This window comes from Xiphias gladius, chromosome 19, assembly GCF_016859285.1.
Source record: "Xiphias gladius isolate SHS-SW01 ecotype Sanya breed wild chromosome 19, ASM1685928v1, whole genome shotgun sequence".
Lineage (NCBI taxonomy): Eukaryota > Metazoa > Chordata > Actinopteri > Istiophoriformes > Xiphiidae > Xiphias > Xiphias gladius.
In genome coordinates this window covers 14,570,259-14,596,500 of record NC_053418.1, presented here as the reverse complement: position 1 = coordinate 14,596,500, position 26,242 = coordinate 14,570,259, and the positions used below count along the sequence as shown (strand labels likewise).

Here is a 26,242-nt window from a genome sequence, read left to right as displayed (position 1 = left end):
TGTATGTGTATATTATTTAAACAAACGCATGTCTTTAATTGCCATATTTGTCGCTTTATTGCTCCTTTCATGAAAGTGCACAATCAAGTAAATTTTAATGCTGACTGTTTGTGGTCAAATACAGATACCATTTATTTACATAACATTTTCAAAAGAAGTTCATAAAAAGACTGAGCAAAACAGCAGTGCTGGTATGTACAGAACTGATAAACAACAACAAAAAAAAGAAACAAAATAGAGCATAGTAAACAGAGGACACTGACCACAAGGATGTAACAAAATGAAAATATTGAATGAATAAAAAAGACAGACTAGGCAAACAGACGGCAACAATGGCACAAAATGAGTAAAGAAACAAATAAATAGGCGTCAAAGATTTGAAAATGGCCATACCTTAAAAGTAAGTTTAAAGAGATTTTAAAAAATAATGCAGCTCCATTAACCTGTTGGTACTATTTTTCTACACAATTCCTTTCATGCCATAGAGATTGTTTTGAACTTTTCAACCTGCAGTTTAATAACTTATATAATGTTCCCTCTGAAAACTAAAAAACTGAAGTCAAATACCAGATGCAATGCAATGAAATGTACTATTCAGGAATAGAAAGATAGATTTTTTTGACAGAAATAAAAGTAAATTCAAGTCTGTGGTACCCAGTCCTGCCATACAATTAAACTGTGGAGGATAAAAACACCATAAAGCTAAAGGCTTATTTCCATTGTGGTTCTCTCAATGGTAAAGGGGAGTAAGATGGCAGATGTTCAAGTCAGGCAAGACAGATCAAACCAAATATATTACCAAAAAACATACAAACAAACAAACAGTCAAGACTAAATTTCACCAAAAGTTTATAACCCCTTTCAGTTGGGTGTTGCTTCAGATAACTTTTCCAGAGAATAATTGTTTCTGTTCATTTGAAATATTCTTCCCGCACTGTAAGAAAATTGAGATTTTTAAAAATTGTGTATCCAAACTTTCTCTTCGAAAACATCTAGATCCAGATGTTTTTGAAGAGAAAGTTTGGATACGACCCTTAATAAGCTTATCTTGGGAAGTCTGCACGGGTATTTTTTTAAGTAATGTCTCGTAGCTGACTTACTACTAATTTATATGATGGTATTGATTTGGTTCCGGTAATAGATTAAGTCTGATGTCATTCACTAAATTAACTTCTCTCCTCTGCTGCAGTGACGTGAGGAGAAACAGAAATTCATCTCACTCACTCCGAAATGGGACAGAACTCATTTGCACAGCATGGCACTCAGCTGTGCCAGCATTTCAAAGGAAAAACCTCCACTACATTTTGGCCAGTTAAAACATTATGATTACTAAACTTGGATCAAATCACGTCAGATCTATTGCCAGACACTTACAGGACAGCTGAGGACTTACACTGTCTTGCTGCCTGCTGATCTTTTTCAGCACTTTAGCTATAGCTGGTACTATCTTTTCTTCTGAAGGACATTAAAATAACATTTAAGAATTGGGCCAAAACAAAGTCTGGCGAGCAGTAATTGCCTCGAAGTACTAACACAAATTTGCAGTCTTTTAATTTATCCTCTCTGCATCTTCTTCTTTCAGGGGAGGAAAGGCCGGGGCTCCATCTTTGTGTGGGCTTCAGGCAATGGCGGGCGCAGCAGAGACCACTGTTCCTGTGATGGCTACACCAACTCCATCTACACAATCTCCATCTCCAGCACAGCTGAGAGCGGACGGAAGCCCTGGTATCTGGAGGAATGCTCGTCCACACTGACCACCACCTACAGCAGCGGGGAGAACTACGACCGAAAGATTGTAAGGATTGATGTGTGTGTATGTGTGTGTGTGTGTGTGTGTGCGTGTTCATGCCTGTGCGTCTGTGGCATCTTTTGAGAACCTTTGCTTATAACATCCACACAAAAAAGTGCGTTTTTTCTGAAAGTACCAATGGCCTAATTTTACCACAGGGCCAGAATTATTATGCGTTCCTCACTGATGTCCAAGTTGTATCTGTGGTGTTTTGTCCTCAATTAAAATTTGGTAAAGATTTCTGTTTTCTAGCTTTAAATATGTGAAATGAACCAAAGAGACTTGCAAAAGGTATGTCTCCATATCCTAGGTAACCATCAATTTACACTGAGGACTGTCCATGTTTTGGAGCTTGAAAAAAAAATGAAACGTTTGCATATACAATATATAATTTCAGTTAATAGTACAGCATGATACAACATGGCATTAACTGGGCCTTGTGTGTGTCTGTGTGTGTGGTTTTGTGCGTGGGTGTGGGTGTGGGTGCGTGTGTGCGTGCGTGCGTGCTGGCCCGGTGCTGTGACCTGGTTTGACCCAAATGACCAAATCGCTCCCATGTTCCACTGGGATCTGACACTAACTGTTGGTCACTGTGAGCTAGCTTGTCTGGCAGTGTTTTGCTACATTTCTCATACTAATGCTACAGACGGGCACACACACAAACACACATGCATTCTTTAAAGTTTCCCTCCGGCTTTGTAGACACAGTAGAACCTCATATATCCGAAAGTAAATCTAATCTACTTGAGCACATACTGTCCTAACTACTCTAATGCCGTTGGACCACTTTCACTTCTTACTAAACCACTTCAGATTCTGTGTGTGTGTGTGACTGTGTCTTCCGATAATCCCTCAAAGTTTTTAGTCTAGGAAAGGTCTTTTGATGAGGGCTCAGACTGGAACTTAGCTAAGCTTTTCTTGGCTGACTGAATGTCAAGCTGTTTGACTAGTTGGCTGCCTAAAATCCATACAGTCAAAACGACCATACAGTGAACATTCAGCTCTTAAACAACACGTTTTTTACTATCTCTTTGTTTCTGCTTGGGCATTGATTCCTTGAGGAAACAAGTCTCGGAGAAAAATGCTGATATGTGTACTCGCGTGTGTGTGTTTGTGTACTTGTGTCTGTGTGTGTGTTATCTCTAGCAAGGCAGTGTATCAGAGCTGGAATGTAACTTTCAGGTGTCTCCAAATCCCCATCATTCTCATGACTTCAGTCTCTCTTTGTCTGTCAGTTTTTTCTTCCTCATTTTCACTATTTGCTCTTCTCCTTCTCTCCCTCCACCTCTGTAACGGTCTTCTCTTCGTCTCCTTCATCTGTTTGCTTATGGCTTTCTTATTTGTGATATTTCTCCCCTTTCTTCTTTTCTTTCCGCTCCTGTTACCTTCCTGCCCCTTTTCTTATACTTCTTACTAATGTCTTTTCCTATTTCCTCCTCTTCTCTCTTTCATCCCCCTCTGACTCTCTCCCCTTCTCCTTTATCTGCAGATCACAACAGACCTGAGACATCGGTGTACAGACAGTCACACAGGGACATCAGCCTCAGCTCCCATGGCTGCTGCCATTATTGCTCTCGCCCTGGAGGCAAAGTAAGATCCATTTAACCTCATCCCATCACTTCATCCCTTTGCCTGTTGCTTGCCTTCTAATGCGCTTGTGTCCTCTGGCCTCATTGATCTATAAGGGGAACACGGGAACCATCTTCTCACAAATGCATCATTGTCAAGTTTGCAGTGGAGAGACATTTAACCATTTGGAAAAGCTATATTTGTTGTAATCAGTTAATATCATCCTACGTCTGTGCAGAGACACACAGAGGATGTAGGGAAGTACATCAGGAGTGGAGTGCGACTGACATACAGGACAACTGGACTATATGGTACATTGACACTCCTGCAGGACATACTATACATGCTTACAGATCAACCACTTGTCTTCAGTTGGAGCAATACAACAAGTGTAGTATAAATGTACTTCTGGATGTGTGGCTAGAGAATGTAATGGTTAAAACACATCATCTTAGTAGAATAGATTACATACCTGCTTCCCGTCAGTTCAGAGTTTCAGCCTCTATGTAGTGATGTATTCATTCACTGCCTTTACATCTGCAGCTCAGAACAGGCGGCAGGGATGCCTTGTGTTAAAGGTCTGCATAAATGCAGGACTCAAAAAATGCAGGTGTGAATGTCACAAATATTGTTTTAATGCACTATGTGTGTGTGCAGGTGGTGAAGTTCGAAAGCTCAATGAAAGGAGATATCAACTGTTGATATTTACCTGTTACTCTCAATCCCAGTCCAACATAAACAGTGGACTTTGTGACTTCCTGCGCTGAGACATGTCTGAGAGGGCTTTCAGTGTGTTTTGGGCACATTTTCGAGTAGAGAATCACTATGTGGAGTCCTTCTTTCTGTAAACAATAAGATTAAGTGTATGGACATTCCACTTTGATAGTCAGGACCTGTGTTTTTCCGATACCTGCCTGACTATGCATTGTCATCACTCTCCTCCAGTGGTGAACTGTACTTGAACTATAACAGGATTAAGCTCTCCATTGAGAAGTGACAACCATATATAGCTGCAGTGTGTACATACTGTAGCCTGTCTTGCCTGGGATTGTGCCAAGTAATTTGACATCACAATATATTGTTAGACAGCCCCCTGTAATGTATTATGAATACACTGGCACAAATATCAAAATCATGTTGTCTTGGGATCCTGAGGCTAGCATGTTTCTCTGATTTACTGCAGACCTTTTAAGTCTGAGCTCTTCTGCTTTGTGGCAGTTCGGCCTTCTGCCCGTTTATGGCTGTTTTAAAATTTGAATGATCACATGTGTTCTTGTTGCTGTGTGTGCTGAGAAAAGGATATTTTATGCACTTTGGTACACAGTGTTCCATCCCGAACTGTCTGTAAGACTGAAGGCTCTTCATAATGTAGTAAATAGATGTAGCATATGAATGATTACTGCATTTTCAGAGTATATGTTCTTTTTTAGGTACTCACAAATATTGAAATATTGCAGATGATTGTCCTAAAACATTGCTATATATCATTGTTATTGTGGGCAAGTATTGGGAAATTGTTGTATCATGATTCCTAGTTTTGCACTTCGTTGTTGCTTTTAAACATATAAACAATTTAGATCTCGGTTTCAGGATGTCCTTAGTAGCAGAATAAGTGGAGGACTGTGGATTTACTTGATTTTAAGCTGTCTGCAACAAGCTGAACTACACACAGACTTTTCTGGGCCGGGTGCTTTAACACCAAACATTTCTACTACAAGCGACTGGAGTCCCAATATGAAAGTAAGATGAGAAAAGTAAGAAAGACAGATACTAAAAGCAAGTTTTTTTTTTCCCAATTGGTTTCGGTGTCCTGTCTCGCCCTTATGCCTTCTAGATGCCCTGGTTGCTTTTTGTGAAAGGCATAGCAGATGCCTGCCCACTATTTTTTGAAACCTGTTGAGGTGCTTAATTTGTGATAAATTCATGAATTGGAAGCAGTGCAGTGCAGGTGCAAAAACTCTGAATTGGGCTTTACCCCATCATCACATGTTGAGCAGCTCAGTGAGCTGAGGTCACTTCATTTAACCTGGATAATCCAAACCAAATCCTCCCAGTAGAAAATATTCTCGGTTTCCAGGCAGTGCTGGGCACATAAGCCTGTTTCCTCAACAAGATTATCACACACTGCTTCTTCCCTGCCTGCTTTCTTCTCTTCTGCTGGCTCTCACTTCCTCTCTGTCATGCTCGCTGTGCCTCCACCGCTGTCACGATGATCTTTTTTCCTCCTCAAAGGAAAATGCTCTTTAATTCTTTCTATCCATTAATTTAGGTTCTTACGGGGATAAACGTGCATGCATGCACATGCAGGCAAAGAGAGGACAGGATCAAAGAGAGAAAGGGAAACAGTTTAGACAAACTGTGCAGTACTGATCGTATCTGCTCTTATCTGGTGAATGAAAGCGACCAAACTTTCTGTGATAAACATGTCAAGACGCCATTACGCTAGACTTCACTAAACTCTGTTGTGAGGTCTTTTCCCTTGATATGAGAGTGGATTGAAACATGTTACTTCAGAAAACTGCCCCATGCTCTGTTCTCTGTAGATTTTGCCAAGTTTAAGATGTTCTAGGTCAGCACATGATTTATCTCTTCATGAGCTAGAGTCAAACACAACAAGGAGCAACATTTTAGAGCTTTACAAACTTTTATTTGTTTCCCCTTTCCTTTTGTCCTTGGAAGCAAAGAAACGGAAAAGTGAGTAAACATGGAGACAGGAGACTTCAGTGAGGAAATTAGGAGGGATAAGCAAGAAATGAGCAAGGATAACCTACCATACCAACCTCATCTGCTACGAGGTTTTAAGATAACAAAACAGGGACACAGGGTTGAAAAGAGAACTTAACTTCTTCTCCATTCATCTGATTTCAAATTCATGCTAGAGTGGCAGATTTCAGAGTTAAAAATACAGATTATAGTTTAGTGGTTAATTAGCCATCACTGGACTTAACCAAGGTGAGATTGAGAGAGACTGTCAAAATGTTTTACTTTTTTCTCTTCATTTTCATCCTTCACTTCCCTCTTTGCTTTCTCTCTGGAGATTACCTGTGTGTTTTCATCCATACTTAGACTTGAGACAAGCATTGAGAAACCTATATTAGACATTCTGATTTGCTACTGGTTTTCCCTGGTATGTGAGCTACTCCATTAATTAGTATTGGCTTGTTTATGGGAAGGCTGTCATGCCCTAGATAACGATGCCAAAGTCACTTTTAATTAATGACCATAAAACATTTATGGAATCATAATTACACAGTGACAGCTAAGCCTATTAATATTGATCTGAACATTAATTATCCTAACTTTTCATAGCTCTTATCTGCCCTGCCATCACACAACGATATTTTATTTTCAGCTATTTAGAGTATTTTCATCAATTGTATTTGATACGTTTAGGCTCAGTGAGTCTTACCTACTGTTGTATTCTGGGCATTATGGTGATGTGATATTTTGGGTTCACCACAAGCAGGATTTCTTGTAGAGAAAGATTAAAGATTTTAGATGGAAAGATGAAATCTTTCTTTATAAAGCCAGGGAATTATGGATAGTCAGTGTAAAAAGTTCAGCTCTTTTCCAACCTCTTACTGCCACAAGAGATTGATGGACACCCTTCAATATAGCTGAAATGTTCTACCTCTACTTTTCACCAGGAAAATACTCAATACAAGATTAAAATACCGAATATTATTCGGATTTCACTATGACGACATTGAGCTTGCACTGTTTTGTGACGAATAGGGACAGTCAGCACACACTGTCTTGTAGTATGCAGAAGTTTAGGAATCATAAATCCCTCAGGATTTTATCAACCATGTTTGATTTGACTGACTAATTTGAATGTGATCCTGTAGCTTGACCTGGTTAATGAATAAAGTCACACCAAACATCTAAATATTGCTGGTTTCAAATGTCCATCTAAGGCAGTGATACCCAGCATTCACACTTAGATCTCTCCCATATAAAACAATCCAAAAACAATTTCTAGATTATTTATTTTTCTTCTCGCCATGTACAACCCTAAAAAAAGTGTGATATCAAGGAAGACGAAATGGCATTTTTTTTCCTAAATACAAGTAAACTCAACGGGCTTTACATCAAAGGCCATAAAACGAATAATATATGCATAGAACAATATACTAAAGATAAAAATACAAGAAAGCCCAACCTCCTACAATCATTGATGAACCTCATCTCCAGCCTATACACTCACGCCAACATACAAGTACTACTCCACAATACTAATAAAATTGCCAGAAGATTAACAGAATGAGTTCCTAGTGTGAAGGCAGCTTTCGACTATAATCTGTGTAAACCAGTGGCTAAATGTGTGATGCTGAGATTTCTCCCAGATGTTGAGGATTTTAAACGTCGTCTTGTGTGTCTTTGGTTTAAGAGATCACAGGAAGCTCTGAGACAAACATGTTCTTATGCAGGCAGCTCAACAGGCAAAGGCAAAGTGTGTTCAGGTTGGACTCATTTTGTTGCCGGATCCTCTCTTTGTCCCTCTCACTCCATACCTGTGTATCTTCTTAAATTTTTAAATCTGAATGTTGGGTTGCAGACTTTAAATATTAGTTTTAGGTCAACTGATTCAGAGAAGTACAGATTCTGGAGGTCTCAGATTGTGAGGGAGTGACATGAGGGGAGGGAATGTAGCATCTGGCGGGCATATGAGATGGAAGGGAATCCCAGGAAACTTGGTGACCCACTTCTTCCTGGTTTTTCCCTTTTAATGTAGTGTTTGGACATCAAAGGAGTTGAGACACATGGCTGCCATCTCGTAATGGATCTCACGTGAGATCTGAGAAACTAAGGACATATGAATGGGCATCTATGCCCTCCATCTATGCCTCTCTGTAATTTTATCTCTCAGTAATCTTCCACCCACTGTATATTACTACGTTTTCTTTTACCCTGTTTTACATTTCATCCTCTTTCTTGCTCCTCGTACCCTTATACTAACCTTTTTTATGTTGCCCTTTCATCCACCTATTCTCCCCCTATCCTATTTTCTCTCCAGGTTCTGCTCTTCCTTCCTCCTTCCTTTTACAACACAATAAATTATTCAAAGCATTTTTCTGTCATCATTGTTCCTGTATTGACATCCGCAGTGCTACCCGAACCCTGTCATTTATGTGTATGTGTGTGTGTATTTGTAATTTAAAATGTATATGTATGTCTGTTTGAGTATGTGCGTTGAAAAGCAGGTTTTTATGTCACTCATTTACTTTGTGCTCAGTTATATCTTCCTATCTTCTTCCTTTTTTTTTTTTTTTAACAATGTGATAAATAAATTAATTTATTTGTTTGTTTGTGTGTGTTTTCTTCTACTAGTCCTCTTCTAACATGGAGAGATGTACAGCACATCATTGTAAAGACCTCTAGAGCTGGACATCTCAGCGCCCCTGACTGGAAGACCAACGCTGCTGGTTACAATGGTACAAAGACAAGGAAACACACACACACCTAATGTACATACATACAGATGCTGCCACAAATGTTGCTGGGGCTGTAAACCTTTAAAAAATAAAAGCAGAAAAATTCTTGATGATGTTATATCCAAGCATGTTTGATGGCAGTACTTGGCAAAATAGAAATCATGAGACATTAACAGTTTGAAAAATACATATAAGTTTTGCTTTTTACCTCAATTCGCACCACCTACTACAGTGTGTCTCTCAATCGAGGATCAGATTAATTCAGAATTCATTTCAATATCTTGTCAGCAATTCTACACAACGAAATTATCTTTTAATCAGTTAAAAGTTCAATGCATTTCTGTTTTGATTAATTTTAATGATAAGACTAAGATTTACCTGCCACCATTTATTGTTTTTTATTGTTTTTATTTTGATGAGTTATATGCAGCTTTTTGATTTCACTTTATCTGACTTCCTCACAATTAAAGTTGTCCGATATATTTTTTAATGTGTTACTTGTTATTTCTTTGGAGCTTTTGATTCACTGCTATAAATCTGTACATCTTCTTTTCATTCCACCAGAAAAGTAATCACATAAACAAAAAGTAAAAATAAAACATGACACAGGATACGCCTAATAAGGCTTTATAATAAAGCTTCCCAAAATATCTCAGTTCTGAATTGTCATTGATATATATTAATATCAACTTCCACAAGCAATGAATAAAAGAAACGCTAAAATATTGTGACAACTTCAGACCAATTTGAATGCAGGGCCACATTGTAGATGATGCTATGGGTTCAAAGCACAACACGCATCAGTTAAGCAACAGTTGCACTTGCTATTCATGGTGGAAAATAGTGTGTTTTGAAAGAAAAATACAAAACAGTCACAGAGAAATCAGTATGCATTATTTTGATTCCTGGATTTGTTTTCTCCAATCAGAAGACAGGGCCTGAGCAGATTCCAATTTTTTTTTCTTCTTGCTTAACTAATGCACCGCCAGCTGCCATCTGTCAGGGTCCATGTGGTGGTTGCTGTTTTGTAATGTTGTGAGTGCGTGTTTAAGTGTGTATGCATACCTGCGTGTGTGTGCATGTGTGTTTGGGGGAGAGAAACCAAGAGAGTGAGAACTAAGGGTCAGCCAGGCTGCAGGCCCAGTGTGCCTGGAGACTTTCCAAGTGACTGTTTTTTTTTTTAAAAGAAGAACTAAAGAGAAACAGGACTGGGAAGGGGGTGGGGGTATGAGAAGTATGGAAGGAATTCATATTCGATTAGCTCTACCCATAAGATGAGTGTCTTCCAAACTTTCTCTTTACATTTTTACACAACTACCTTACAAAATGCTGATTTTTGGACACATTCTGACTTCAAAATAACCTACACAGGAATCTAAAAACAGTACAGTACTACATACCTTTTAAGGATTGCTACAAACTTATTCAGTGCTCTTGTCACTGATTCTTAATCTGACTCCCTCTTTTCTTGGAAAAAAACACAATCTTATACAGGAGCTTGAACTATTAATATTCCTTTTTTGATAAACCATTACTGGTACAAGACACTGTAGAGTCGCTGATGGACTGGTCTGATCAGCTGCGACTTTTCACTGTTTCCTACAGTCAGCCACTTGTACGGCTTTGGTCTGATGGATGCTGAGGCAATGGTGAAGGAGGCAGAGGGCTGGAGGCAAGTCCCTACTCAGCACGTCTGTGTGGAGAGCGCAGACCGACAGATCAGGTAGAATAAACACACCGACAGACACAAACACACAAACATCATATCCTGACATGCCAGCTTGCAAACAACAATTATTGAATTTTAACTGCTGAGGAGCTGCCCTTCCGAGTGACCAGATCTCTTGTTGAGCACACAGGAATAGGAAATATATCACATTCACCTGTAAACACTACATGGCCAAAAGTATGTGGAAACGCAGACATTGCGCCCATATGTACTTTCTGAATTGCTGCTGTAACAACTCCCAATCTTCTGGGAAGGCTTTCCATAACATTTTGTAACCTGGCTTCAGGGAATTTCTGCATTGGAGCCACATGAGCACTAGTGAGATCAGCCAGTGATGTTTCGCGATGAAGTCTGGCATGCAGTTGGTGTTCCAATTCATCCCAAAGGTGTTCAGTGGGCCTGAGGTCAGGGGTCTGTGCAGGCTAGTCAAGTTCTTCAACACCAAACTGGGCAAACTATTTCATCTCACTCACTTTATGCATGGGGAGATGGCCTTCAATAAACTGTTGCTGTAAAATTGGAAGCACTATGTTGTCTAAAATATAATTGTCTGCCAGAACATTAAAATTTCAATTAACTCAATTAATGGATGGACATTTAATTCTTAAACAAATATATTAATAGTAGTAGACACTACTTTGATTGACATAAAGAAATCCCGATACTGTCTAGTGTTCACATACAGTGCAAGTTTAAAGTGAAATGCAAGACAAGTGAGTCAACTTTGAAAACCAACAAATGTGACAAAATATGGTTGTGCTGCATTATGAATACAGATGGAATATGTTGGTTTTTGTGAATCTCTCTTGCAACACCTACCCCCGCTTTCAGTCTGAATCTATTCTACTCTTCCCTCAGTTGTACTGTCTTTCTTTTCTGTCTCGGTTTTTCTCTCCCTGGTGTTTTATGCACCGCTATGTGTTTGAGAGTGCAGTTGTGCAAGCTGTACCTTGATAGGGGCCAAGCATTAGTTCTGGCAGGGTGGTTCTCACATAAGACCTTTACTACGCGCGCACACACAGACACACAGACACACAGACACACACACACACACACACACACACACACACACACACACACACACACACACACACACACAGAGAGAGAAAGAGAGAGAGCCAGGGCTTCACAGCTTGTTATTCTTGATGCAGCTGGAAGCCTGAGCACTGTTCTGTGTTAGGCTGGCTGGCTGAACTTGGGCCCTAAACTGGTTTGCTTTCAGTCGAAGGCTCAGTGTCCAGCGACTGCAGCATTATCAGTGTCATTCCGTCTGTTCTGCTCCAGTGCTCAAGTCAGTCCATATGAGGCAAAGTAAAGTAAAGTCCAGCTTGTGTCAGAGGTAGTCGGGCTCAGGCCTCTGTACTCATGTAATGTGTACTGGATTATGGAAAGAATCCCAATGTTGATGCGTGAACAAAATAAAAAAACAACCCTGTCATTTTAGCCTCCTTTTTCCATATGTAGTGTTTTTATGAGTAGCCTCGGATATTTGTGGAATGGTCAGTCATACATTTCTGAGCTCAGGACCTTGTTCATAAAAAAAATCCAGCCAAATGACAGGCTTGCAAAGAAGTAAAAGTAGGAGGCTGCCAGGAAACTAAAGGCTTTGTTTTGTTTTGTTTTTGGGACGAAAGCAAAAAAGTAATGAAAGTTTTATGTGTAACACCGCTCAAGACTGAATTTTCAGACTGCCCCTAAAAGCTGAAACATTCTTTTCCATAAATCGGCCACTTAGTAGAGCATTAATTTATGTATAATTGTGTCTGTACTTACTTGCATCACAAACAGGCTTGTGATTGTAAGATGGGAGAAGAAAGGCCAGAGAAAGAGAAGAAGTGTGCCTACGTTTTCACATTGATTGCATGAATGTGTTTTGGAAGCAGGTTCGTAAGTGTCTCTTTTCCTTTGTCCATGGGTGTCCATGGGTGTGTGTTCTGTACTTCTACTGTAACTTGCTACATAAGTGCAGCCGTCACCTCACTGCTGTGTTCCCACACACCCTCTGGCTGGCCCCTCTGCCTGCGTTTGGTAATGTCTGTCTGCAATCGCTCGCCTCACTCCACTTGGAGCACACACCAGGAAAACTGCCTGATCTGTGCGCAATCAGGCTGGTGGTAATCAGCTGTGCATCTGCTCTGCTCTGTCCCATGCGTATGGTTCATTTATCTGTGTTTTGTCACAGAGAAGCCAGAGCTGTGATATCAACCCTAGACTCCCGAGCCATTACTGCGCTCCGCTTTCCAAACAGTCATCGACTACTTACGAAAGAGACAATCAGTATTTTCTCTCCGTTATTCATTCCATCAAGTGTGTTTGAGCTCACAGAGTTTTTTGTGTTTTCTTTCATTTTGAGTAGTTTTAATGTAAATTGTTTATATTGACTATTAGTCCCTCTTGAATTGGCTAGGCAGCCTTTCATTATGTAAATGATCAGAGATGGAGTCGAAGGACAAATGAAGAAATATGTATTGTTTACCTGTTAGCATTCTAGAAAAACAATTCATAACACACTGCTCTGAATAACAAACTGCTTTCACTCCTTTCATACTCATTCACTGATCCAAATGAAGTGAAACGGGTAAATTTGGTGCACCAGTGTTACTAATTTAGTCAGCATTTCTCAATGGAAATCATTACTTTCATCTTGAAAAAAAAATTGTATTTTTAGCCATACTTAATAATCAATGGGCTGATCCCTCTCGCAACACACTCACTTGCTCATACATCCATAGTAAAAGCGAACAGCTTAATGTTTAAAGCCAGTATCTATGACTGTAATAAAAAAACGTTGTCGGTCTCAACAGGCACTACATGAACGGCAAAAGCGAGCACTTTTAGTAATCAAGTAAGCCACTGGTTTACTCTTTGTTTCAATTAATCCCTGAGCCAAGTGTGAGGAATATGTTCCAAGTAAAAAAGCTTCATCTTTCACTCAAAAAGATGGTCTTTACCAGCTGATATTTGTCTTGGGGATTATGATTATTATTAGGGAGTCGGAAAAAATGGCTTTGAATACAGGATCAAACGGCAAAAGTCAAGGGCATTAATTATCTTTTCAACCTTGCACCCTGCAAAAAATTTATCATAGTGATCCTTTTATGTGTTATTTTGCCAGCAAATATAATTCAGCAGCTCTGTTTTAGTTTCCAGTGAATAATCCAGTGCTGCAGTGAGTTAATGTGTTGAGTTGGCTCAGCTGCCCCATGTGCAACTGCTGTGCAGCAGAGATCTATGACTCTTTTTCTCCAAAGCCTTGCTCTGGCAAGATGGTATTCATTGTCCCCTGCACTGGACCTGTCCATGTTTTTACTTTTTTTGGTACTGTATTGCTATTATATTAGATCATACCACAGATGTTATTCAAGGGGTCATTAGATGTTTGCGTTGGCTGTTGGGTGATCTTTCTGCTGCTGAGCTGTGCATAGCAGACAGAACAAATAATGTTCTTTGTCTTTCTTATCGTGCTCACGCTTCTTGGTTTCTTTGGCTGGTTGAGGTTTAAGAAATGGAAAACCTTAATATGGACTTTGGTAAATGCTCTTTGGTTTTTGGATTTGGTTAAATCAAAAGAAGTACATGTGATTGCTTTTATGGGGGCCTCAGTGTATTGAAACTTGATGTTGAGGGGTATGTCAGTCACTAACAGCATTTTTGGCGAGAGTTGACAGGGCAGAATGTCTCAATGTAGTGAGATAGCAACAGTCCCCAGCCTCACTTCCCGAAAGAGCAAAGAGACTAAAGGTGCATTATGGCTGAGGGCACACAGAGTGAAATTCAGAAATTAAATCCTGTGTTGTGAAGATGATGGCCAGTTTTACTTAACTTTAACCAGCTGTCTGGTTCTAATCAGTAACTAAAACCTTGAAATGGAAAAGGCGAGCACTTCCCAATTAGATCCGCTCTGAATGCATAAGTTCACACTCATATTTGTATCCCAACTTTGCAAAGAAGACGGATATCTCAGTTTTAAAGACCACGATATTTCCTTAAGCTAATCAGAACCCAATTTTAATGTGCAATCATATGTATTTTATCTATGTAACAGAATTTTAATCTGATTGATTATCTGCTCTGCTCTAACATCTGATATCTGATTGTGACTGTTTCCATCAGTGAACTGTCGGTTTTAAAAGAATTGCTGTGTGTTAATGGAAAGGAAGCCTTGGGCAGTGGTTGCATATTTTCCCCATGTGATGCATTGACTGTTAAAAGTGTGATTAATATTATCTTTAACCGATGCATCAAGTTAACGGTGCTCCCATAAATAACAAACTGTGGTTAAGTTCTGTCTTAGTATTTTCTAATGTTGTCTACCTTTTCATTTCCATCCTGTCCACTAGAACAATCCGTCCAGAGCATGTGGTTCGATCGGTGTACAAGGCGACAGGATGCACTGATAACCTCAACCACCATGTGATCTACCTGGAGCATGTGGTCGTACGCATTACAATCACACACCCTCGCCGTGGAGACCTGTCGATCAACCTGACCTCACCCTCAGGGACTAAGTCTCAGCTGCTTGCCAACAGGTAAAAGACTTAAAGAAGTTGTGAACATTTATCTGCAATGTCATGTCACATTATAGTTTGTAATGTGTAACATTACAGTTTTGGGAAATTATGTTCTAAGCAAAAGCTGAAAACAATTTAGTAAAGTTGAAGTAAAGTAAAGTAGCTAGAAGTTCAGCTCCTTTGCACTTACATCAAATAAGAAGTGAGGTACTTCTAAATTAAGAAAGTCGTGACTTGTAAGGTTAAATACTTAGCTAAATGAAAAATTTCTGTATTACATTTAAATATATTAGTATTATTATCTAAAAATGTGGATTCACTTGTCTATGCTTGCTTTGTTAACAACAATAATTTTGATTTGGGCTGAAACCCCTTAAAATATGGAAACCTCTAGGGATTGGATACTGAATATTGTGTAGCACTGTATGTACCTAGGCCACGTTCACCTCAGTTAAACCACAGTCCTCTACAATGTTTGTCCACAGTTAATTAGAGGCTGTTATTGTACTTGGTTGAGTGGTTGAAATTGTTTGTTCTGGCATTTGCAATACTTGAGTTGTTTCCTTATCTGATATCATTGTGTGATTTCTGTGTGTGTGTTTGTATGGGGTGTGTATTCCTGATATGCAGGTTGTTTGATCACTCCATGGAGGGTTTTAAGAACTGGGAGTTTATGACCACCCACTGCTGGGGAGAGAAGGCAGCAGGCGACTGGGTCCTAGAGATCTATGACTCGCCCTCTCAACTCCGCAGCCAGAAAGTACCTGGTATGACAGTGATAATTTCTTTAATTAAAAAAGAATCATGAGTTTAGATAACCATTTGTATTTATTTTTTTTTAAATTCAGTATAATTTGCAGACACAGTAGAAGTAGAAGAGACATAAGTTTCGTCTGGAATGAGTGCAGGACCAGCAGGGGCACACACATGTTGCTCTGGAGGCAGTGACCTTAACTTCTGAAATGACCCACTCATTTAACAACATAAAGTCTCAAATGGAGAGTAGCAGTTTTTAAAAATCTGTTATGTCAATCACTCCAATCCCATGTGACTTGTGCCTAGTTCTCATGGGTATCATTAGAAGTTTCAGGTAATATGATCTACATACGGTAGCTGAAAATACCTAAAAAAAAAACAAATAGATAAATAAAACGGAATAATTTAGACTCAGTTCCTGCTCTCTCTGCTGTTGTGTTCAAATGGTGAAAGATGGATATCAGTCATGTTGAACTGCTGTTCCAATTAAAAATGTTTATTTATAGCACCAAATTAAGCAAATATACAAATCAAATAAAAATCAGAGGATACTCATTTGCTCGCCTGAAGTGTGTCTGTGTGTAAGATGACTTTTAGGGTACTTGTGTTTCCTCAGGCAAGCTGAAGGAGTGGTCACTGGTGCTGTACGGCACCTCTGTGCACCCATACTCATCGCGCAATGAAAAGCCTCGCTCCACAGACATGCTGACGCCCACTGATGAGGAGTTCACAGAGGAGTACAATGGTAAGTTATAAATCCAGAGCAATACGCAGACAGGTTAGCTACAACAGCAGCCATGTTGCCTTTGCCTTGCAAAGTGACATCATTTTTTGACAAGTTATTTTTACTGCCCTGTGACTATGGAAAATAGTATTGGAGGAGTATTTTAACATTTGGTTTAACCGTACTATCAAAGAGTCCAATACGTGAAAACTATTGTTTCCATTAAGTCAGTTAATTTGGTGAAGCTGTTAAACCGCAAAACCCAGTCTTTTGGGCTTCATCACTGAAGTGTTAAATTCTGTATGTGCCTCCAGGCCCCTGTGACTCTGAATGCAATGAGAATGGCTGTGAGGGTCCTGGACCCCATCACTGCATTAACTGCCTCCACTACTTCCTCAAGTTCAAGAACAACACCAAGTGAGACTGCTTTATGACATCAATACTGATATTGATCTAGCATTGTTTGCTTTTTTTTTTTTTTTTTTTTTTTAACAAATATTACATTCAAAATCACAGGATTAAAAAGCCAAACTGTACAGATTTAAATTTTACAAAACATATTACCCTGATAAAATCAACTTCTAAATACTTAATGTCTATAGATTCCCATTGTGTTTCTATACTGGGAATTTATCAGAAAACTTCAGAAAGATTCAAAAAAGATTCAGAGCCAAACAACTCACAAATAAACAACATCAACAGAAGGTGAAATAAGAAATAACAAGATGAGTTATATTATTATTCAGTGAGTTAATGAGTAAATGAATAAACTTTATTTTGCACCTATTTTAGTGTATGGAAAACTCACTCGCTTTTCCCCCTTTAGGGGAATGGTGTATAGAGACTCAAACTACTGTAAATATGAAGATGTAAAATTCATCTTCTTCTGTGGACCCCAACAGGGCCAATTAATTAGATTTTTTTTTCCCCCTCTTGATTTAAGAGCATTGAGCTTGAAAGCTAAAGATAGCGGATAATGTCTGGCTTGTATGTTTTTTGAAGACCGTCCTGATTGTTTTAAAGAGTGTAACGTCCTCTGGGAGCCCAGAGACAGTCAAATGAAGAGAGGGATCAATACTAGCTGAAGGGTTCTCAATGAGAAAGTTTTACAAAGGTAAAGTGAATGTTAATGCCTACCAATCCAGCGATAACTGGATTTTAATCAGCTCAAGGCAAAATTTCGATTGTGCTTACATGCGTCAAAGAAACATTTGTGCAACAGCCCAGTATGCATGAAATTAATTTAATAATCAGCACACCAGCAGGAATTTACTGTCTCTGTGAACACAACAAAGAAGTCACTGAAACTGTTGAGTTTTTAACAAGTGAAATTTAAAAATAAAATGAAGAAATTTGACTAAGGTTGACTAATAAGGTTAAGAAACAGTGCAGGCTGTGATCTGATTAATTTCACCTTGTCAGTCTGATAATAGAGATGCTATTTCCTGTTGGTCATAATATGTTGAGTCTGTCCCTTCCCCCTGTTAATTGTCTATGTCAGTCTGTGTGTCTGTGTGTGCGCGTGTGTCTGTGTGTGTGCGTGTGTCCGTGTATGTGTGAGTCCGTGTGTGCACATTTGTGTGTGCCCTTAGGATCCCATTAGGATCAAAGTCCGTTGTAATTGCCTTTGTGTCAGCGGGTCTCTGCACTAATAAAAGGCAAACCGATGCAGGTGCATGAGAATGTGAAAGCCTGGGTGCTGCCTTATCATTAGCCCACTTTAGAGGTGCCCTGCCCTTTTCTGCCACCCCAGGGAGTAATTGATGAATGGAGACTGGAGGAGTGGGAGGGGAGAGCGGAGGGGTGGTGGTGGTGGTGTTAAATGTTCAGATAATTACATCCCTACAAGTGTTTGATGGTCTCTGTGTTCACCAGGGATACATTTTGGTGGGCAGAATTATATATTGTTGAATTTATTGAAGTATGTATCTTTTAATTTTTGTTGTGGAAAAAGTTGTGAAATTTAACCAAAAATATTGGTATCCACCTTCTAAAAACCCAATCTGTGTAACCTCAAATTATAAAATGTAAACAGCACTTCATCGGCTCATGACCATGTTTGTCCCCAGTTGTAGTTACAGCCCTGATCGTACACCTTGAGAGGTGAGAATTCTCGAAAGAACATTATTTGTGGAGAGGTGTGTGTATGCATATCAGTCCGTTTCATGCATTTGTAAAGTAGCAGAATTTCAACTGTCATTGTGTGCTTTGTCGGCAGGGAAGGTAATTGACATTTTTGGTGTGCTCATGTTTTCACCTCCACCAAAATTTGGGTTTGTTTACAACCCAAATTTGATTGGGTTGTAAACGAGGTGATTTTCTGACTGTTAGTCTTTCTTGCCCTATTGAAGCAAATGTTGCCACGTCCCCAGATCTTAGTAAAAAGAAAAACAAGCTTGAAATTTTTCTTTAAATTGCTTTTACCACAATTTAATGTCCATACGCTTACAAAGACTCAGTCACTGATATGTTTGCACTGACGGCGCTGTCAGAAAAACGCTGTTTAAATTTTTTCTCTAATTTAGTGGTGTCCTTGGTGTAGGCACTACATCATATTGTTTTTATAATCTTTATATTTTAAATAATCATTTCAGCATAGCAGAGAAATGGTATTGAAGTTGGAGGACAAACGCATGGCACCGTGTACTGCGCACGTGGATTATGTGTTTCACACGTGCCATATGTGTTTCTTGGCAGAAAACTCTGCGGTGTGTGAATGAGGCTTAAGGAGTGTGTACGTGTGTGTGTGTGTGTGTGTGTGTGTGTGCGTGTGTGTGTGTGTGTGTGTGTGTGTGTGTGTGTGTGTGTGTGTGTGTGTGTGTGTGTGTGTGTGTGTTTTCAGGGAGCCTCAGGGTCAGGGGGGGGGTGAAATTATCCGACAGATGTTACACCTGTTCACCATATAGAACCCACATGCACACACTCTGTCCCTGTACTACTGTATCTGTTCCCAACTCATTATGTGCTATTGATACATGAAAAATAAGTTTACATTTACAAAGGGTAATTATGAAAAAAAAAAGCTGCTTTAGTTCTATACAACTTTATTTTACTTGGACTTATATTTACAATAACACACACAATATATTATGCTCACAATACCATTATGTCTTCAATACTCTTAAACAAGAGGCATATGTTTTTTGTCAGACGTGTTTTATGTTTGGAGCCTGTTAACACTACATCGGTGTAGTTGTCTGATAGAGGTTTTTAATTGTGGAACTATGAGATTGATTTGGTTTTTATTAATATGTTGTTCAAGCAGACTGCAGTCAGTAAGAAGTACAAATTGTCCCTTGTTTGTGTTCCACTTTTGCCCTTTACCCTGTGTCTTTCTTTTATCTCCCTTCAATCAACTCTCTCTCCAGGATGTGTGTGTCAGAGTGCCCCAGTGGCTTTTTCCGTGATGATAGGAAGCGCTGCAAGAAGTGCTCCTCGTTGTGTGAGACCTGTGTTGGTAGCCGTAGCGACCAGTGCACCACATGCAGGACTGGTTTCCACCTCAACGAAGGCTCCAACACTTGTGTTGCCAACTGTGCTGACGGCTTCTACCTCGACCATGGTACGTTTCACTGCTGGCTAAGCTGGCTCTACAATGTACAAACTCTTAAGTAATGACTACACACTCAAGAATTTGCTTCCATACTCTTTGTTTTCCATAGTCTTCGACAAGGTCCCTGATTGGTCTAATCCACTTCATTGTTACTTTTCTGTCCATTGATCAGATTCTCAAGTTCTGCAGTCCCTAAGATTAGAGTTTAGTGAAATGCATTGTTCTGAGTGGGGAAGGTAATCCATGAAAGGACAAAACTAATGCTTTAAACAAAACTATCAACAAAAATGCATTAGTTCTCTGCCAGTATGATGCCATTGTCTCCTTGATGTAACATCTATCCACTTGTTTATTTCTTATGCGCTTGCTGAACCGAACAGGATTGAAAAGTTTACTCGTAAACAGATTTTACGTCACCAGATTTAAGTGGAATAAGATATGAAATAAAACAGATCTTATGGTCTTATGGTTTATGGTTATGAGAGGCCATCTCGTTTTCTCTGTGTCGTCCACTGGTTTATAATAAACAGAGTGGTGCAGTGGTGTTACAGACTACTAAATGTATGTTACTAGTTTGTCTAATGTTCAAGACAGACCAGTAACATACATTTAGACGTATGCCAGCCTTGATGAAAGTAAACCAAGAATGAGAGACTGGAACTATGTATATCTTATAATTATGTCTATATATTGGTTTGCAGCCAAGACAGTGTGAGTCCTGGCAGCTCTGAGAGTCTCTGGCAGCAGATCTGATGTGATCTGATCCAAGTTCAATCATAACATTTCAGCAGGCCAAGATGTAGTGGATACTTTTTTCCTTTGAAATGTTGGCACTGCTGAGTATTGTGTTGTGTTAAATGAGCTATCTAGAGTCTATTTTGTCTTTGTCAGTCTGACAGCAAGCCGAGGTGAATTCCTCCCTTTATTAACACGTGGACACGTTCATTACTGGTCAAGATAACTTTTTTTTTTTTTAGGAGATGCCAACCTCATTATGAACAAAGTAACGTATTAGATGGGATCTATGTTATATGTGGTATAAACTGAAGCATGTGTTATATTTGACTATTGTGTCAAAAAGTTAAAATCCATGTAATGTAAATCCTTTTGACCAGGATTTCAACTATAGGTTATTTTCATTATGGACTAATCCCTGTTATTTTTTGATCAACTGATTTTATCGTTCAGTGTGGAAAATGTTGGAAATGCTAAAAATGGCCATCACAATATCCCAGAGCCAAAAGTGGTGTCTTCACTTTTCAGATTGATACGACGACGACACATTTTCTGTCGATTGACTAATTGGTCAGTCAAGTAATCATTTCTGCACTAATTCTGAACTCCAGTTATCAACTAAAATATGAAAGTAAAGCCTGGGAGGCAACAGTAAAAGTGTGTGCCTGTGATCTGTCCATATCCTGCATCCACCCAGACTCCTGAAAATCTGATCACCAATCCCTCACTTACTCTGTCTCCTCCTCTTAGCTCTGACTATATGACTTTTAGAACAAAACACCTAAACGTTGTGTCATACATAAGCAACGATTTTTGGGAAAAGGAGAAATTTCAGTTTTGATTAATAGTCGTAGTCTACTCTTAAATAGTTTAGTGGTTTCCTACAAAAATTTTTATGTTATTCACTTATCTTTTGGGCAATATCATCGCTGCTGAAGGCAGAAGTGTCCATGTGCATTAAATCAAAGCGTGTCATTGCCTTTAGTCTGCCTTTTGAAATATTCATCTACATTCCTATCTTCCCTCACCAACACTACAATCTTCTTTTTCATCCTCGCAGCTCTAGCCTTTTGACATTTCCGTTCTTCCCCCTCCTGTCTCTTGCCATCCCTTCCCCCTGCCGTTTGTCCTCCTGTTTTGTTCATCTGCCCCTTCTTGCACTTTTTCCTTCTCCTTTCCTCCTCCACTTTTCTCACTGGTCTTCCTCATTCACGTTACCCCTTTTCATCCTCTTCATCACTGTCTTCCTCCTCTGCTCCCTTTCTGGCAGGTATTGTTTTCACAGCACGTGTGTGTGTGTGTGTGTGTGTGTGTGTGTGTGTGTGTGTGTGTGTGTGTGTGTGTGTTTGTGAGAGTGCGTGCGTGTGATCACGTCAAAATGGGGTCCTGGAGACGCCTAGTGTAGCGGGAACTTTTACAGACGCAGTTTTGAGTACTTTGGCAGGAGTCTGTCTCTGTGGATAGATTTTGTCACCATTATAGCGTCAGAACCGTACAAGATGCAGTCATGAAAATTTACAGGTGTGTAGTTGAGATCAAAATGAAGACCAGGTTCGCAGATGAGCGTGATCCGACCCATGAGTACTGAGTACTCATGTAATAATGGAGCAATGATGACTGCATACTCATGGGTCATAACATCAGCATGTTGACAGTTGTCACTGCTGGTGTGATCCCATCACAAGATGGTCTCCAGTTTCATATGCAACCAGACTTCTGGTTCCTATTAGCCACTGTGTATGACTGGCTCACCCTGTCTCTTCCAGATTCCAACATTTGCAGGAGATGTCCAGAGAACTGTAAGAAGTGCAACGCCTCCAATATCTGCACAGAATGTAAACCTGGGATGAGGTAAGCTGGAAGTCACACTGAGCAACGTCTAACCAGAGTCACTGGTTAGTTTAAAACATTGCTGATTGTAGTGTCTTGACAGCAAATGATTTTAGTCTTGCTTTGTCGTTTGCTATATAACTTGTGACTATATATTTTATAACTTACAGTTTGTTTAAATTTTTACCATAGTAACGCTATAGTTAGAAGTACTGCAAACACGTTAAAACCACTTTCGCATTTCATCTTAAGTGCCACAGAAACAGTGGAGGATTTGCCTGAACGCTATTTTTGCATCAAATAGTGTTCAGCAAATTGGCCAGGTGTGTGGAGGTGGGAAAGTAAACAGGACTTGAATGTCTCTCAAGATCTCCTTTTTCATGTTTTACACAATTCATTGTCACATTTTGACTGCACAAACAAGTGGAACGCTTTGAATGCCTTTGAGGAAAGTGTCAACATCGCACCCCTAACTATGACTCTGGGCTTGAAAGAGTTAAATATTTTGATCCATGACAGTTTTTTATGCTTGTACGATTATGTGAAATGGAAAATTTGAGATGTATTGGGAATAATTTCATGCACCTGTTTACATTTTATTGTAAAAAATTTGTGCTCTGGAAGATGTGACTAACATCTGGACTACAATTTGAAATTAAGTTCAGTGAAAGCCTCTTAACATTTAATATACTCCTGAGTAGGTTTTCTATTACAGTCAGCCCTCCTTTATACTAGTACAAATAGCTCGGATTTTGTCTTTTTGAATCATTATATCATAGTTGTGGTTTGAGGATAAAAAACACTTTAATGTTGAAGGAATACAGGGTTGCTGGTGCAGACCACCACATTATGTTACACTGTGGTTTGGATTCGCAGCATGAACCAGTGAAACCAGGGCTTCCCAACTGTTTTCCACTTGGGACCCAAATTGAGTAAACTGAGTTTCACCCTGTGACCCAGGCTTAATAAAGCCCACATATACTCGTGTCATGCGGAGACCCACAAGAAGTGGAGCTGTTGTCCATTTAGGGTTGTGATCCTTACTTTGAAGAACCTCTGATCTAAACCATATAGTTATCCATGCAGACATATTTCCAGTTCAGTTTCTGGCCACTTCCACTGCAGCCTCTTTAAACAGCCCCAAATACACTTGACCTGATAGAGGATAGGGCATTTCAAAGTGCCGGAATTCCTGATAGGCCATGAAGGAAACACTTGTGAAGCGTTAAAAACATATTATGGTCTTGAACTCGGTCTTCAAATGTTCAGTGTAGCCAGAGGTGGAGGTGGGGACACTTGTAAGCCATAATTTCCTTTGAATGCCAGTGAGACCACAGAAAGACCCATGCTCATACACGTACACACGTGCACACACACACACACAACACACACACACACACAACTCTTCCTTCTCCCATTCATTTCACCATTCATGGTCGGTTAGGAGCAGAGGAAGAAGAGAGGACCAGGCGAGATCGTTTCTGGGAAACGTTAGCTAACACAGACCAGCTGTTTTTCAGCTCAGCGCAGCAAGCTCACCAACCTGTCCTCATTCTGGCTTCACAGAACTGACTTTATAACCTCTAAACCTACTTTCTAACTGACCTCTACCCCCCAGATCTGGTGCTTCCAAAATCACTTGTATATTTTGGTCAAATAACAAATTCCTTTCGACTGCACCTGAATCCAGAAGATGTCCCATTTCTGTAAAAATCAGTCAAAAAGTGAACTAGAGGTCAGCCGCTAATATATACACCTACACAGTGTCACTGGTGCTGCAGTGTTTTGTTTTGTTTTTTTTCTCCATTCTTCCTAAATATTTGAAAATTGTTCATTAGCAGCTGGCTTGTAACAGGCAAACTTTAACTGTTTTGCAGTAAACTGTTTGGAAACATGGGTGTGCGTGTTTTCGCTGTGTTTTTCTTTTCTTAAACTCAGTTGTGCTGCTGTCTGTGTTGGCTTTATGTTGCTAATTGAAGGACATTATAAGTTTTTTGACTTAAATACTTTTCTGGAAACTACTATGACATTATGAATACTTTTTGTTTTTAACTTTTCTCTTTTACAGTCTTCAGGGAAACAAGTGTCAGATGACCTGTGACCCAGGGACTTATTACAACGGCCACAGAAGGACCTGTGAGCACTGCCATCGGGCCTGTGCCACCTGCGCAGGTAGGAAGTTGTGAACCATTTAACAGTGAACTAGCACCACCTGTATTAGAATTACATTTATTATCTAGGTCAGTGTGTACTTTTGTTTTGCAGACACAATGAACACATAAAGAACATTTTTTGTTTATCATCTGATTTTAAATGCCCTAAGAACATCCCTGAAGTCTGTGTTCGTGTGTTTTTCAGGCACAGGTATAGAGGCATGCACTAAGTGTGCAGAGGGCTACATACTTGAGGACTGGCGGTGTGTGTCAACATGCACCACTGGCTACTACCTGTCAGAGCAGACCTCAGACAACGGCCAGATGCAGAGGTCCTGTAAGAAGTGAGTCAGCACACTTCCTGCCAACGCCTCTACACCACAGTGAAAAACTTTTAGATCTCCAGTCCATAGAGATGAATAAGGAAATCTTGAGCTTTTAGCAAGTTCAAGTGCAAATTACCTTAAACCCAGTTTAACCTTTCTTTGCACTTCCCAGTTGTCCGATTCCTCATTTAATATTCTGAGAAAGTGGCCAGCAGAGGATTCAGATACTGACATCTCATATGAAACAGAAATTTTGTTGCACTAAACCCAAATTACAACTGGGACTCAAATAGGAATGATGTAATTTTGCCTCGGGTCAAAAAAAATTGCAATCAGTCACTGTAACAATAAGGAGAAATATAAGCAGAAAACCTACAAAAGAGGACTTTGCTGCCAATTGTAGTCTACTATAAAAGCATGAAACTGTGTCAGCTTATATAATTTGATCAATTTGTCAAAGTTTTGACAGACCATTCAGAAATGCCCTTTGGTGCAGTCATTTTTTTATATCCTAAAGCTGTGAGCAGTTTTTCCACAAACAGTTGTTTTGCTTCACTCAACACTAATGTCAATCTGGATGAGGAGAAAAGGGAGGAAAAGAACATCTAAACTTTCTCATATTCCTACGTTTGATGATAGTTTGATGAATACTTTGCTATCAAACCCACATTCAAACTCCTCCACAGAGTCAGACATCTTGGCTGCTTTTTTTATTGGTCCTTGTAGTGGACTTTCCTCCCTGCTATTTTTCTCTCCCACCTTGAATTATTTATTGCTCACTTGACCCTTTACCTTACTTGAGTCCTTCATTCTTTGTCAGCTCCCCTGTGGTCTCAGGAACTGACATTAGATAATTCCCGCTAAAGGTTTTGCCCCATTTTCACACTAGCAGGATTGTAAATGTGATAACTGTTTTCTTGTTGCCTAAATTTGGCCTTTTGCTCCCAAAGGATTATTTCAGATATTTTCATATCTAGTTTTTTTTGTGATAACAACTGTGTTCAAAATGTACTCTCTTGCTTTACTTTAAAACTTCCAGTTTTTTGTGATCACTGCTCACCAACAACATACTAAACGCGCCAAAGCCATGAAGCTCAGTCAGTAAAAGATAGCTGAATATCCTTAAAGAACA

The 26,242-nt window shown here is 39.5% G+C and overlaps 1 protein-coding gene across 4 annotated transcripts in view; it reads left to right on the top strand.

The window, feature by feature from the left end:
* pcsk5b (proprotein convertase subtilisin/kexin type 5b) overlaps nt 1–26,242 on the top strand; it is a 61,871-nt gene that overhangs the window by 31,793 nt on the left and 3,836 nt on the right. For all 4 annotated transcript variants that reach the window (XM_040154456.1, XM_040154454.1, XM_040154455.1 and 1 more), the window contains 12 exons: nt 1,583–1,795; nt 3,279–3,379; nt 8,690–8,793; nt 10,399–10,516; nt 14,863–15,051; nt 15,664–15,800; nt 16,406–16,534; nt 16,828–16,930; nt 19,882–20,075; nt 22,568–22,652; nt 24,700–24,803; nt 24,990–25,128. In XM_040154456.1, the coding sequence (XP_040010390.1) occupies nt 1,583–1,795; nt 3,279–3,379; nt 8,690–8,793; nt 10,399–10,516; nt 14,863–15,051; nt 15,664–15,800; nt 16,406–16,534; nt 16,828–16,930; nt 19,882–20,075; nt 22,568–22,652; nt 24,700–24,803; nt 24,990–25,128 (1,616 nt within the window). The remainder of the gene's footprint in view (nt 1–1,582; nt 1,796–3,278; nt 3,380–8,689; nt 8,794–10,398; nt 10,517–14,862; nt 15,052–15,663; nt 15,801–16,405; nt 16,535–16,827; nt 16,931–19,881; nt 20,076–22,567; nt 22,653–24,699; nt 24,804–24,989; nt 25,129–26,242) is intronic.